General features: G+C 47.0%; 2 protein-coding genes across 2 annotated transcripts; one reads left to right on the top strand and one right to left on the bottom strand.

The window, feature by feature from the left end:
• Positions 1–124: 124 nt before the first annotated feature.
• eif5b (eukaryotic translation initiation factor 5B) lies at positions 125–8,616 on the top strand. Its single transcript, XM_003966630.3, has 26 exons — positions 125–497; positions 1,799–1,915; positions 2,054–2,117; positions 2,220–2,381; positions 2,461–2,956; positions 3,043–3,176; positions 3,253–3,330; positions 3,408–3,558; positions 3,635–3,727; positions 4,063–4,149; positions 4,321–4,380; positions 4,530–4,810; positions 4,886–4,993; positions 5,172–5,282; positions 5,366–5,433; positions 5,564–5,705; positions 5,785–5,916; positions 6,062–6,244; positions 6,321–6,482; positions 6,575–6,706; positions 6,808–6,939; positions 7,016–7,092; positions 7,180–7,344; positions 7,412–7,550; positions 7,633–7,794; positions 7,978–8,616. Exons 1-26 carry the CDS (start codon positions 463–465, stop codon positions 8,083–8,085), a joined length of 3,579 nt encoding a protein of 1,192 aa, XP_003966679.1. The 5' UTR covers positions 125–462; the 3' UTR covers positions 8,086–8,616.
• Positions 8,617–9,462: 846 nt separating this feature from the next.
• Positions 9,463–14,356, bottom strand: bco1l (beta-carotene oxygenase 1, like). Its single transcript, XM_003966631.3, has 11 exons — positions 14,193–14,356; positions 12,657–12,785; positions 12,452–12,581; positions 12,225–12,372; positions 11,877–12,024; positions 11,176–11,396; positions 10,486–10,752; positions 10,306–10,411; positions 10,139–10,233; positions 9,805–9,916; positions 9,463–9,740 (listed from the first exon to the last, which is right to left on the bottom strand). The coding sequence occupies exons 1-11, from the start codon at positions 14,254–14,256 to the stop codon at positions 9,592–9,594; spliced, it is 1,569 nt and encodes a 522-aa protein (XP_003966680.1). The 5' UTR covers positions 14,257–14,356; the 3' UTR covers positions 9,463–9,591.
• Positions 14,357–14,662: the final 306 nt, after the last annotated feature.

Here is a 14,662-nt window from a genome sequence, read left to right as displayed (position 1 = left end):
ATATTTTAAAATCGACGATCTAAATGTGTTGTTTTTAAGTTAACATATCTGTAGTTTTGTTGGAAAAGTGTGACTTATCGACACGGCTGACCCACGCGCCGGGTCAGGTAGTTGCACGCATGCGCGTCTGTTAGGATTAAACGACGAGGACACACTCAGCCTTCAATTGGGACGTGCTGTTAATTTAATCGACAAATCAAACGATATCTTCCATTACAGTAAATTACTGACTGAGTCATTTTTATAAACATTTTGCTTACGACGTGAAGTTTCTATCTCGTAAATATATGCTGTATCGATTGACTTTTATGGTGACGGGTGAAAAGTTAACTCAGGTCAGCAAATGTTAGGGAGTGAGTCGTCGCACTTGTATCCGGCAGTGGACGATCTTTGTTTTAAGTGTGATCCGTGGTGTGTGGTGTCAGTCGGCTGAAAGGAGATCGGCATAACCACTGCGACGGGATGGGGAAGAAACAGAAGAAATCTGGAGAGGACAGGTAGAGAAAAGTCCGTCTGCCTTTACATGGGAACCAGTGCGCCCCGACACCAGATTTGCGTCAACAGCCTTGCTGTGTTAAAACTGCGGAGGCCCGTTATCCCGCTGGACACTGTTAGCATATCGGCTACTGGCGTAAACAGATGCTAACCACGAGTTCCTGTAACTGTGCACAGGTGACTCTTTAAGTGGAACATAAATGGCCCAAGATTACCCAAACACGCACTAGCCGAGTCTACCTGGTGTCACCGGCACAACCTCAGTCTTGGCGTGTTTAGTAACGTTTATCCACGTTTTCTTGAGAAGTCGGTCCCGATAGCTAGCGTTGCTAATGGCTAGCCCTCGTAACGGCAGATCCTCGATTCTTTTAGCTCCTCTGAGATCTAAAATTTCCACGCAGCGTTTGTACTCGACGTTGTCTAAGCCGACTAATGTACTGTTCTCTAAGGACGTAATAAGCTTTAAATCATTTAAGGTAGTAAAATTTGGATCGGGTCCACAACGTGGAGACCATTCCCAACGGCTGAGCTAGCTCTTAGCTCATTTATCTCCTTTGTGGTTCCAGTATTGTGACTGTGACAGCTAACATATGCTCTCGAATATGCTGATGTGATGTCACCTGCTGACCACGTTCGTCAGTGCACACCAGGCTGAATCCGAACTCAAATAGAATGTCTGGATTTGAGAGCTGTGGAAGCCTTCAGCTCCTTTTATGAGCAGAATTACATCCCGGGTCAACGCTGAAACACAGGCAGATACGTGGTATCTGGATCATGAGGAAGACATGACACATTTGATCGGGTCCAATGGATAGAAACACATTTTCTTCATAATGGAAGGGGGGTTATGGTTATATCACTTTCTAAATTTCCCATAAAATGGATAATTATGTGTGATGAACAGAGTCAACATGATCTTAATCTGAAAATGTAGGAATGCCCTGGAGTGGGTCAGGAAACAAAGATCGTGGTCCATAATCAGCAATAATTCTGTAGAGGCTCACCTTCAAACAGTTTATCAGATCTTTTCCGATAAGCACGCATCTGCTGAAATGTTTCCTTAATTAAATGATCTTTCTTATTTTGACACGACAGAAATGACGCTGGCTATTTGAAGTGTTTTTCGTCCCCGCAACTCAGCAGAGGGCTGATGAGAAATAAAAGAGAGTGCAAGTTCAGCAGCTTTCCATTGGTTCGTGTTGTTGTGACCCAGAGCGCGGGGTCAGGCTGCAGTGCGGCCTGAATAGATGAACGTGATGGGGCATTTTTTGATCAATCAGTGTTGCTTTTGACCTCTCTGCAGTGCCAAAGACGACGGCGTTGACATCGATGCTCTTGCTGCAGAGATCGAAGGAGCCGGAGCCTCCAAAGAGATAAAAGGGAAGAAGAAGAAAAAAGGAGCCAAGAAGGATGACTTTGAGTATGCCAGTGTTCCTCCTCTTCCTCCTTCTCTTTCCTTATATCCTATATGTCTCCATCCAATGTTGCAAAATGCACATTAATATTCTGTGCAATCAACACAAATGTTGTTTTGTTTTGTGACATTGTCTTCTTGCAGTGAGGATGACATCTTAAAGGAGTTGGAGGAGCTGTCTTTAGAGGCTCGGGGAGGAAAAGGGAAGGTGAGCGCTGCAACGAAATCCACCCAGTTTAATCACAGATTCTGCAGTCAAGCGCGTGGACAAAAGATGAAGCATGTGTGAAAAACTAGTTCTTCTCTCCAGAAAGTGGACACCACAGAGCACACGCAGAGCATCCAGCCTCCAAAACCAGAGAAGAAGAAAACCAGGAAGGAGAAGAAGGGCGCCTCTAGCCTGGATGATGAGGAGGGTGAGGAAGATCATCCTGCTGAAGAAAGGAATGGACAACAGAAGGGAAACAAGAAGGTGAAGAGCGAGAAAGATAAATATTTCATGGAATATTTTTGTTCGTTGATTTGTGATGCACTTTTAAATTCTTCTCCAGGCCACTTCTGTTGCTCTGCCCTCTGACTCCGATGAGGACAACAGCTCTCGATCCCACATCAAGAACAAAGAAAGCAAGAAAGGGCAACACAAACTGTCAGATGATGAGGATGATGAAAAAAGCGTGAAAAAAGGAGGGGATGGAGAGAAAGATGACGACGACGACTCTGAGGATGAATTCGCCTTCCGCAGAGACAAGAAGAAGAAAAAGAACAAGGGCAAGGCTGCAAAAGCAGAGAGCGAGGACGAAGAGGAGCAGGACGGCGAGGACGGTGGCGGCTTCAAAATGAAGACGGCGGCACAGAAGAAGGCGGAGAAGAAAGAGAGGGATCGTAAGAAGAAGGAGGAAGAGAGGCTGAAGCAAAAGAAGCTGAAGGAGGCCAACGCAGAGGTGAAAAAAGAAGCAGAGAAGAAGACGGTCACGGCTGAAGCCACACCCACTCCTCCTGCAGCGGTGATGGAGGAGGAGGATGATAAGCCGGAGCCAGCCGCAGATGGTGAGTGCTCACCCGCCTTCTGTCGGTTTTGGTATGGTTGTTGTGCTTGATTGTTGTGACATTCTCTGTTCTCCTTTCTCCTTCAGATGAAGCCGATAGTGACAAGAAGAAAAAAGACAAGAAGAAGAAGAAGGTGGAGAAGGAGGAGAAAGAGAAGAAGAAAGGCCCCAGCAAGGCTACGGTGAAGGCCATGCAGGAAGCTCTGGCCAAGATGAAGGAGGTGAGGCATGCTGGGAAATTCATTTGTTGGGCCTTGACATGAGCCTGTTTGTTGCTCAACAGTGTCTGTTTTGTAGGAGGAGGAGCGAGTCAGGAGGGAGGAGGAGGAGCGACAGAGGAGACTGGAGGAGCTGGAGAGGCAGCGGCAGGAGCAGGTACATCAGCATCGCTGTTAAGGTGATGTCATCATAACTCGAACAGAGACCTCTGACCCCTCGTAATGTTCTTGTAGGAGCGCCTAGAGCAGGAGCGCAAGGAGAAGAAGAAGCAGAAGGATAAGGAGCGGAAGGAGCGTATGAAGAAGGAGGGGAAGCTCCTGACCAAAGCCCAGAAGGAGGCGCGAGCTCGAGCCGAGGCCACCCTCAAGATGCTGCAGGCCCAGGGTGAGGGGCAACGCTCCGGACATTGTTCTCACGTGGATTCGATCTCTTCTTTACTGTCAAATATTCTGCTGAGCAGGTGTTGAAGTGCCATCCAAAGACTCGATGCCAAAGAAAAAGCCAGTTTACGGAGACAAGAGGAAGAGGAAGCCCAACGTCCACACTCCTGAAGGTGTTTTATCCCCAAACCCCACGCCTAGCCTCACACAGTTACAAGTACTGGTTCTCAATTCACCATGTGCAGTCACGCTCTGAGCTGTAGTTCATGCTTAGATGGCCAAACAATGGGCCAAAAGAACAGAGGTCGTGACAGTTGATCCAAAGGTCAGCAACAATTTAAAAGCATCCTGCCATACTCAAACCATGTTACATTGAATTAAACACACAAAAACAAGATAATCATTCATGTTTGGAGAGTTAGGAGTAAATGCACCTGTCAAATCAGCGCATTCCGGTCTGTACTCAACAATGCTCATGAAGCTCACAGCTCCTCTTTGTTCCTTCTAGAAACATCACAAGTGACATCTCCGACCTCCAAGACTCCAGAGCCTGTTGCTGTGGTGACGGAGGCCAAGACCCCTGCTGCAGAGCCAGGTGAGATGAGGAGTCGTCGTCGTCAGATTTGGTTTGTTTAAGAAGGATTAAGAGTGTTGCCTCGGTCATGGGTGATTAAGGCTTAGTAGTTACAAGTTATTATTGTGATGTAATGATTCCAAGCATGGCAGGAAAAGAACCAAAGCATTTTTAACACAAGATTGTCTGCAGAGGTGAAGCCAGATGCTGATGTGGATGACTGGGAGGCCATCGCCACAGATGAGGAGAAAGGTGAGTTTCTGTACGCTGTGCTAATTCAGTGACGGCCTTGATTTAAATCGACTGAAGGAAACTTTCGATTTACCTTAAAAGACAGATTTTAATTCATTACTAGTATAAATATTCAAGTTGTCCAGTAAACCTCTTCCAATTGATGTCAGATTTGAAAAAAGTTCACATTGAGGTGAAGGAGGAGACGGCGTCCCCCCCTCAGCCTGCAGGCAGTGATGAAGATGAGGAGGAAGCGGATGATGAGGACGAGGAGGACGATGATGACGAGGAAGACGTGAGTGAAGAGGAGGCAGTGAAGGAGGTGGCCCCTGTGAGCCAAGGCAAGAGGAAGCCGGCAAAGGAGAGCGAGGACGAGAGCAGCGAGAGTGACGACGACGACGGCAGGACGAAGGAGCAGCGCCTCTACGACCGGGCCAAGAGGAGGATAGAGGTGTGAGAAAGCAGGAGCAGTGGGAGCTTATCCCCTCCTCGTTTCCTTTCTCTGACTTCTTTCATGTTTCTATAGAAACGGAAAGCAGAGAACTTGAAGAACATCAAACTGGACATGCTGAGAGCACCGGTGGTGTGTGTGCTTGGACACGTCGACACAGGAAAGACGAAAATCCTGGACAAGGTAACATTTAACAGCGGATTAGAAGGATTTGTTCTTCACTGACTGTTGCTTTACGTTTTCACAGGTTTGATGACAGATCATTTGTTTTCCCAGATTGCTGTGATTGTTTACAGTGAGAGATCATGTTGTGGCGCACCCATTTTCTGATGCGGTTGTCATTTTGTTTTTGTGTGTGTAGCTGCGACACACTCATGTTCAGGATGGCGAGGCTGGAGGGATCACACAGCAGATCGGAGCCACAAACGTTCCAAAAGAGACGATTGTGGAGCAGGCAAAGATGGTTAAGAATGTAAGAGGACACACCCGTGTAGAGGAACCTCGCGCCTCTGTTTTGTTCGTGATCATTGATTTAAGTGTTTGTCTTCTGAGCAGTTCGACAAAGAAAACCTTAAGATTCCCGGCATGCTGATCATCGACACACCGGGACACGAGTCCTTCAGGTATCGCTCAAACAAACGCTGTCCTCTTTGTGTTTTGGGAAAATCCAGGAAGCCGCACAGTCTCTGCTGACTGTTTTTTCCCCAGACTGTTGTCTGTTTCTCAGGATTTGCTCTTTGTTTTTACATTCAGCAACTTGAGGAATCGAGGCAGCTCACTGTGTGACATCGCCATCCTGGTGGTGGACATCATGCACGGTTTGGAGCCTCAGACGCTCGAGTCGATCAACCTGCTGAAGGAGAAAAAGTGTCCCTTCATCGTCGCCCTGAATAAGGTGTGTCACCCGTCCACCTTCGGCTGTGTCCTTCACGTTCTTTATCCCATCTCCTGACGTCGGCTTCCTCTGACCTCAGATCGACCGTCTTTATGACTGGAAAAAGAGTCCGGACACAGACGTCGTGGCCACGCTAAAAAAGCAGAAGAAGAACACCAAGGACGAGTTTGACGAGAGAGCGAAAGCTGTTATCGTGGAGTTTGCCCAGCAGGTGTCATCATCAACCAGTCTTCTTTCAGTCTCATGGACAGTTTATCTAGAGAAACAAATGCTCACAACAAATATTAGGAGGTCAAGGGCAGGGCCTCGAGGAATGCCATCATTGACCGTCAGTTCATGTTCTTATTGCTCCTCAGGGTCTTAATGCGGCACTATTTCATGAGAATAAAGATCCCCGCACCTTTGTGTCGTTGGTTCCTACCTCAGCACACAGCGGTGACGGGATGGGAAATCTCATTGCTCTGCTGGTTGAGCTCACCCAGACCATGTTAGCCCGCCGGCTAGCCCACTGCGATGAGCTCCGAGCTCAAGTCATGGAGGTGAGAAGCTTTTATTTAAATTTCTTTCCCCCAGTGCACAGTTTTTAAAAAGGGCTCACGACTATCATGCACTCAGGTTAAAGCTCTCCCTGGTATGGGAACCACGATAGATGTCATCCTGATCAACGGCCGTCTCCGTGAGGGAGACACCATCATCGTTCCAGGTGTTGAGGGTCCAATTGTGACGCAGATCAGAGGTTTGCTGTTACCACCGCCTCTGAAGGAGCTTCGAGTTAAGGTGAAATGGCCGAAATATGCAGATTTGTTCCTAAAACTCAAATATTTTACCCTCTCTGCAACGATTATTGATCGGTGGATGTGTCTGTGTAGAACCAATACGAAAAGCACAAGGAGGTGGCAACGTCTCAGGGTGTAAAGATTCTGGGTAAAGACCTGGAGAAGACGCTGGCGGGGCTCCCCCTGCTAGTGGCCAACAAGGAGGATGAGGTCCCTGTCCTGAGGGTAAAATGCAAAGAAAGATTGGAAATAAAAATAAAACAAAGAAGCCAGTGTAGGAGTGGTTGTGTGATGCTCCCAGTTGAGTGAGTGGTGCTGGGTTTCAGGATGAGCTTGTCCGGGAACTCAAACAGACCCTGAGCTCCATCAAACTGGAGGAGAAAGGAGTTTACGTGCAGGCGTCGACGCTGGGATCTCTGGAGGCTCTCTTGGAGTTCCTCCGAACATCTAAAGTTCCAGTGAGTACCACGATCGCTTTGGCAACAGTCGCCGCCTTCTCCAGAACTCTGACCTTTGACATGTGCGGCCCTACAGTACGCTGGTATCAACATCGGTCCAGTTCATAAGAAAGACGTGATGAAGGCGTCAACGATGCTGGAACACGACCTGCAGTACGTCCCTCCATCATGCATCGATAACACGGTTAATCCTCTTCAAGTGGCAGCAAGGACATGTTCAAATGTGTTTTCTGTGTACAGATACGCAGTGATCCTGGCGTTTGACATCAAGGTGGAGAGGGAGGCCCAGGAGATGGCAGACACCCTGGGGGTCCAGATATTCGCGGCTGATATCATTTACCACCTGTTTGACTCGTTCACCAAGTACAGGGAGGAATACAAGAAAGCCAAGCAGGAGGAGTTTAAGTAAGAAAACGCCCTCGAACCTGAGAAAACGCAGAGCGCCACCTCCTGACTGATCTTATGTTCTCAGGCACATAGCTGTGTTTCCCGCGAAGCTGCGAATTTTGCCACAATTCATCTTTAACTCCAGAGATCCCATCGTGGTGGGTGTGTGCATTGACGCGGGTGTCCTGCGGCAAGGGACGCCACTCTGTGTCCCCAGTAAAGGGGTAAGACACGCCCAGACACTAATAATTTAGTTTGTTTTTTTGGTTTGATCCAAGTTGACACCAAATTTACGTTGTTTTACAGTTTGTGGACATTGGCGTGATCACCAGCATCGAGCTGAATCACAAAACTATTGACTGTGCCAAGAAAGGCCAGGAAGTGTGTGTCAAGATCGAGCCCATTCCTGGGGAGTCCCCCAAGATGTACGGCCGCCATTTTGAAGCCACTGACATGATCGTCAGTAAGGTGAGGACACAAAGAACTCAGAAAGAAAAGTTTTATTTCACCTCTCAATAAGTTGTAGCACTGAAACTCTCATTCCTGTACAGATATTTCACAATAAAAGTCTGCTCCACAAAAGAAAAGTAATGTAAACGGTGAAAAGGACAACCTGTCGCACTTTGTGTCATCCGTGTTGTCGTGTTTCAGATCACACGGGCCTCCATCGACGCTCTGAAGAACTGGTTCAGAGACGAGATGCAGAAAACAGACTGGCAGCTGATCGTGGAACTAAAGAAGATATTTGAGATCATCTGAGGGCCTGGGAAACACACACAGCTCTATAAACACACACACACACTCTCTTCCTCAGAAGCGGATGGCAGGGCAAAAGGAAAAGATAAAAAATACATGAAAAAGAGTTTTTCTGTGAGAAACTAACTGTTTTTCCACTGTTGTAAACAGTGATAGTTTAGACTACACACACATGCACAGAGTATTCCAACGTGCCTGTTCTTCATAATCAATTTTTCTTCTGATTTCGGCTGCTGCATCACAGCCCGTCCCAGGCTGCCCGTCTCCTTCACGTTGAACCCAGATGCATTGTGGGATTTGATCAAGTATTGCAAGAGGAGGATTTTTATCTACAATTTCCTTTCTTAAAACACCGAAACATTGAAGCGCTACAACAGCTTTGACTGTAAAGACTCTAAAGGCGTTGCTCGTGTTCTACGTCAGCCACGTTGGATTGTAACGGGGCGGGGTTTAACGGATGGAGGACATCACCTTTGGGAGATTTTAAACTGTCTGTTGCCGATGATGTAATAAATTCCCATGATTCCGATTAAACCCGCAGAAGTATTTTTTCCAGATTTAGAGGGCCAAGTTCTCCCTGAACAATGTAAGCGTTTAGCAACAAAATGAAACTTAATATTTTGATATTTCATAAGACTTCCTATGCATGAATCCCATGAATTAATAAATTGTCCAGCATACTTGAACCCAAAAGATGTCTTAAATTTAGATCATCACCAAATCTATGACTCACACATTTAAAACAAACTTGACAAAACAAAGTGAGTTTTAATATCACCATCACATTAAATGAGATGTATGTGAAAGATGTCCGGGCCCGTCCTCCTCTGAGAGCTCCTGGCGGAGTGATTCAGGACGTCTCTGAGTGAGGAGGGGGCAGAAACCTTTTTCAGCCTGTTGCTAGGTGATACGGCCTTCTGAAATCTGCGATTAAAGCAATATTACATGGGAGACAGTGCCGTTGTGCTGAATATCTTCGGCTGAATCCCAGCAGTCTGGACATTCATCCCAAACGAGCGTGACGTTGCTTTCATACAAAAGTTCTCCAAGTGCATTTTATTAATTAACAGTAATAAGGGATGAGATGACTCATTTGTTCAATCATTTCATTAAGGTCTGTTATATATTTATATGGAACTTATTACACATAGTGTGTGTGTATTATTTATTTAGATGGTCATTGGATAGGGTGTTGCAAATGATATATAAATGTGTTGTTCAGTTGATGGAGAATTTCTCTCCTTCCTCTGTTGTTCTGCCATCTTCTCTGTTTCAGCATCTTAAAAAAGATGTGAATAACTTTTATCTAACCAATGGGTAAAAAAATATTATTTTTTTTAGACTGATGTCACTAAGGGCTACTTTTACGTCGTAGGAGTCTTGGTGAATATTGGCCCTGCTTTATTCGCAAATGTTTTGCTGTCTCCTCATTTTATGGCCAAATGTGACCAAAGAAAATCCTGAAAAAGTACATTTTAATGACAGGATGAATATGAAGGAAGTTCAGACTCAATCAGGAATGAAAAGTCCGTGAAGGTCCAAGTGGACGCTGGTGGGGATGGAGGCTCGGGCGATTTCTGTAAATGTTTTTGCGTCGAGGATGAGCATGAACGGCGAGACCTTTGGATCCGAAGAGATGACCGATGACAAAATGACCCCTGTGGAGGACAGCACATTTTAACATCGTCATAAATCAGCGATGCTGGTCAGTGAAAGCCTCACCGTCATCTTCCTCATCAGCCCCAGGAGATGCCACAAACACTGGTTCTGACGGGAAACAGAGCTCTTGCTTCCACTCGAGGTGTTTCCTGGTCACGACGTCAATCTTGGCCAGCTGTTGGGACAAAAAGAATTCAAGATGAGGTCATAATCACCCATCCATCCCCCCATCCATCAATTTTATGTTGCCCGATTCTTATTTGCTATCGTGGACACTCTCCCAGTGGTCTGCAGACGAGAGGCTGGTCTCCACCCAGGGACAGGTTACCGGTCCGACCCAGGACAACCACACCTGGGGCCAGTTACCAATTAACTTAATGTTGGAGGAGGTTTTCACCTTGTAGGGATGTGGAGAAACCTCCACCCTGGACCCGTAGAAGAATCTGTACTTCTTGGAGTTAAACTTGTAGTTGATCCCAGGAAGCTCGAGACCTGAGAGGAGATCAGACTTGACTGTTGAGGAGCGTTAATCCAGCAGTGCATCAGTAACGGTGGTGTAAGAACCTTCAAACAGGGTGTCTGGTTGGCAGTAGATGGATCCGTCCTCCTGCATCGCTGCCTGAGCTGTGGTGTCTGTCAGAGTCACCAAATTAGATCCTCTGGGGGAATCCTGGCAAAACCATTCATGTGTTACCCCAGACATTTAGAAAAGCGGAGTTTTGGGGGGTGCTGCGTGAACTGTACCTTGTTGACGTTCAGCGGGAAGACGAACCTCTTGCAAACTGGTGGGCAGAAGCTCTGGTTGGACTGGACGAAGTTGCTTGTGTCCTGTTTGACATTTCTGATGTAGAACATGTCGTATAGGCTGCTGTCGCTGTAGGTTATCAGGTCACACACCAAGTGCCCATCATCCTCGTATGCGTTGATGTGGTGGAAAACTACCAAAGCGTCCCCATAGAAACGGGTGGAGACGGCCTTTCCTGTCGTTCTGTTGATGATGTGAAAGAAGGTCTGGAACAGAAAAGGTTGGTTTGATTCCTTATTGCTGGTCCCAAATTTACGCCATAGAATCCGCAATGTTAAGAAATCGCAACCCTGCATGTCTTAAACGACTTTTGTCATGCGTTGACCACAAGCTTTGACGGTACTTCACGTATTGTCGGCATGGTAACGTACGGCCTCACTAATCGGACTATGATTTGATGTGATACTCAAAAGTGAGGTCTTGAGCACAGCTCTTGTAAGTAGAAGAAAAGAGTAATCCAAAATATTTGCAAACTTATAAAATATAAATAGAGGCCTGTGTTTGTCATCTGTGGAAATTCTTCCATGTTGCATTCAGACAGATTAGCCGTCTGTGAGACATTGATCCGTAAATGTGCCCTGAAACTGTCGTTTTCCTCTCAACAGGAAGCGCGAGAGCGAAGGACTTACGGCGTCATCCTTATCAAATTTGAGGCAGCTTCCCCAAGTGACGCCTCTGAAGTAGGCGGTGGCCAGTTTGATTATATCCAGTTTGAACGGCTGCTCCACAAACACGATGTAGTTTTCTGTCATCCCGAAGCTGTGGAAGTAGCTGGGAAACATAGTGGAGCGGAACGGAATGGAACAGATCTGCTGGACCTTCCTCAGCGCCGGCTTCTTGTGGCCCTTATCTAAAACAGGGGGTTGGGGGTTTAGGTCACACGCTGCACTCTCCAGCTTCACACATCTCTGCCCTAAATGTGAGAAATTCCCTATTCACTCCGACCCATCCTGTCCTGTCTGACACACGATGATGGTTTCGTAGATTTATGGATTTAAATATTCCTGGAAACATATAGGAACAGATCTTACACATAAGGGGCTTTTAAGGTTCATGGGTCATCATATGGCCCAAACCACCTTTCTTTCCATCTAATTACTGTTTCCCACCAGTTAGAAAATAGAGCACATTCATAATCCCAGCCTGGGGGGGCTATAGCACCCATAAGACCACAGGAATCTGTATAATTCAGAATTGTGTTACATTTGAAAGCCCTGAGGCACTGCAGGCTGCTGCTGTGAAGATTCCAATTCGGTTCTGATTTCTGATGCATTCTGTTTCTGAGATCCAGATAATGTTGGGTTCCCTCCCCACCTGTTTGCCCTCATACCTGAAGTCTCAGCTGGGATTTTGAAGATGACGTACTTTGGCAGCCCCAGCCCGATCAGAGCGGTGCCCATGTTGTAGGTGTTGCCCTCCTCGTCATAGTGAGGGTGAGCCGTTGCCAAGTTCAGAGCAATGTGGTTCCGGTAGTTCACCTACAGAAACGCAGCGAAGGTCATTAGCTCGAGCCACCAGGAATGTCAAACTCAGTCCTTGAGGGCCACGATCCGGCCGGGTTTTCTATCCCACTGAAGGCATTTTCAGCCTGGCAGGACAGAAAACCCGGCAGGATCGTGGCCCTCCAGGACTGAGTTTGACACATGTGCAAGTTTACAGGGCGACTCAAAGAAGTTACCCTGCCCACGGTTTCCAGGGTAACGGGGTCGATCTGGTTGATGTAGTTGATCTCGGAGCTGGCGTAGTAGTCCTTGCCATAGCGAATGATATTGATCAAGTTGTTGTCGGTGAAGTCCGGGATGGCGTTGCAGAGGTGCGTAAATGCTCTGACGACAAACACCTTTATCAGTTCTTTGTCTCTGATTTGAGGGCACTGACGTCAACCTCGATTTTTTTTTCCATTACCTGGAGAAGATGTTTTTGCAGGGATCCGGATAAACCATCGTCCCAAACTCGGAGACAACAATCCTGTTGGACGTGCAGTTCTTTTTGTAGGTTTCGCTCCTCAGAAACTTGCTCCTGTAGGTCACCTCGCCTGCAACAATGACACAAGCTTTTTTTAAAAACACACAAAACACCTGGTTGTTGTCGGCACTCCAGGATTCCTCACCGTTTCTGAAGGTGAAGCTGTGGATGAGTGACAGGCCATCGAACCAGTGGTTGTACTGTGAATTGCCCACCGAGAAGAGGCCGGGCCCGTTCCTCAGCAGGGTGCCCTGCAGCCATGACGGAATGGAACCTGCAGGTAAAACAGGTCATTTTGTAAAATCTTGAGAAAGGTAGACAAAACTAGGAAATAAGATGATCAGACCATTGAATGCAGCATGACGGTGACGGATAATGCTCTATATTTGTAAAAATGACTATAAATAAAATCCCCTCTTTTGATTCCAAACCAATTCTATTTTATTCTTGTATGTATGCACGTTAATCCGCAAATAAATCAATAAATAATGAAAAGATGCACCCATGTGCCATGGTTCTGATCATTTGAATATATTTGAAGTGCAGCTCAGTTTAAAAACATAACAGTTCAAATATTGTTTGCACTAAAATACATATTTTCTTATGTTTTAGTATTTCTAATGAAAGAAGGTTCATATACAGTTTGTTCATCAGATTGTTGTTTTCTAATGGATAAAATGTATTTGAACCATCCATCCATCCATCCATCCATCCACTACCGCTTATCCGGGGTCGGGTCGCGGGGGCAGCAGCCTAAGGAGAGAAGCCCAGACTTCCCTCTCCCCAGCTACCTCCTCCAGCTCATCCGGGGGGATCCCCAGGCGTTCCCAGGCCAGTCGAGAGACATAGTCTCTCCAACGTGTCCTGGGTCTCCCCGGGGGTCTCCTACCGGAGGGACATGCCCTGAACACCTCACCAGGGAGGCGTCCAGGGGGCATCCTGACTAGATGCCCAAGCCACCTCATCTGGCTCCTCTCAACGCGGAGGAGCAGCGGCTCTACTCCGAGCTCCTCCCGGATGGCAGAGCTTCTCACCCTATCTCTAGGGGAGAGCCCAGCCACCCTACGGAGGAGGCTCATTTTACAGCTCACGGACCGGTGCAGAGTCCGCATTACTGTGGACGCCGCACCGATCCGCCTGTCAATCTCCCGCTCCATTCTTCCCTCACTTGTGAACGACCCCGAGGTCCTTGAACTCCTCCACTTGGGGCAGGATCTCCTCCTTTACCTGGAGAAGGCACTCCACCTTTTTCCGGTCGAGAACCATGGCCTCGGATTTGGAGGTGCTGATTCTCATCCCAGCCGCTTCACATGCGGCGGCGAACCGATCCAGTGATCGTTGGAGGTCACGGGCCGATGACGCCAACAGGACCACATCATCCGCAAAAAGCAGAGACGCGATCCTGAGGTCACCAAACCGGACCCCCTCAACACCACGACTGCACCTAGAAATTCTGTCCATAAAAATTATGAACGGAATCGGTGACAAAGGGCAGCCCTGGCGGAGACCAACCCTCACCGGAAACAAGTTCGACTTACTGCCAGCAATTCGGACCAAACTCTGGCACCGATCGTACAGGGAGCGGACAGCCCGTATCAGCGGGCCCGACACCCCATGTATTTGAACCTTGACTGATAAATAAACCCAACACATGTTTATTTTGTTAGGGTTTTAAACTCACCCCTGACTTCAGCCTCGACTGGTTCTGGAGTTTCTGATCCATTCTTGGCAAATATGGCCTCCATTTCTGTCTGAGTTCGCAGCTGTCTGCAGCTGAGCTTTTGTAGCCTTGAATCATCTTCTACGTGTTCATCGTCATGTGTGACAACACAAACACGCCGCAATGGGTGGATTACATAACCTCTGGCGGTGGACTTTAACTGCCTCATAAAATAGGTCAAAATGGGAGGAGCTAAGCAAACTCCAAGCTGGATACATCTCATAATATGACAAAGAGCCTTTCAAAAGATTTAAAAACCAGGTCAGTGTCCACATAGTCTTTTTTTAGGACAAATGTCTTTTCTCATTAGTTTTGGAGGGAAATCAACCCTCCAAAACTAATGAGAAAAGACATTTTCACCCTCGTTGAGTTCCACTTTTAACTGTTTCATAACCTATCATAACTTGATAACCAAGTCTTGTTGGCTCTTG

The sequence above is a fragment of the Takifugu rubripes genome, chromosome 8, assembly GCF_901000725.2.
Source record: "Takifugu rubripes chromosome 8, fTakRub1.2, whole genome shotgun sequence".
Taxonomy (NCBI): domain Eukaryota; kingdom Metazoa; phylum Chordata; class Actinopteri; order Tetraodontiformes; family Tetraodontidae; genus Takifugu; species Takifugu rubripes.
The sequence above is the reverse complement of the archived record's forward strand: the minus strand, read 5'-3'. Positions and strand labels throughout refer to the sequence as shown.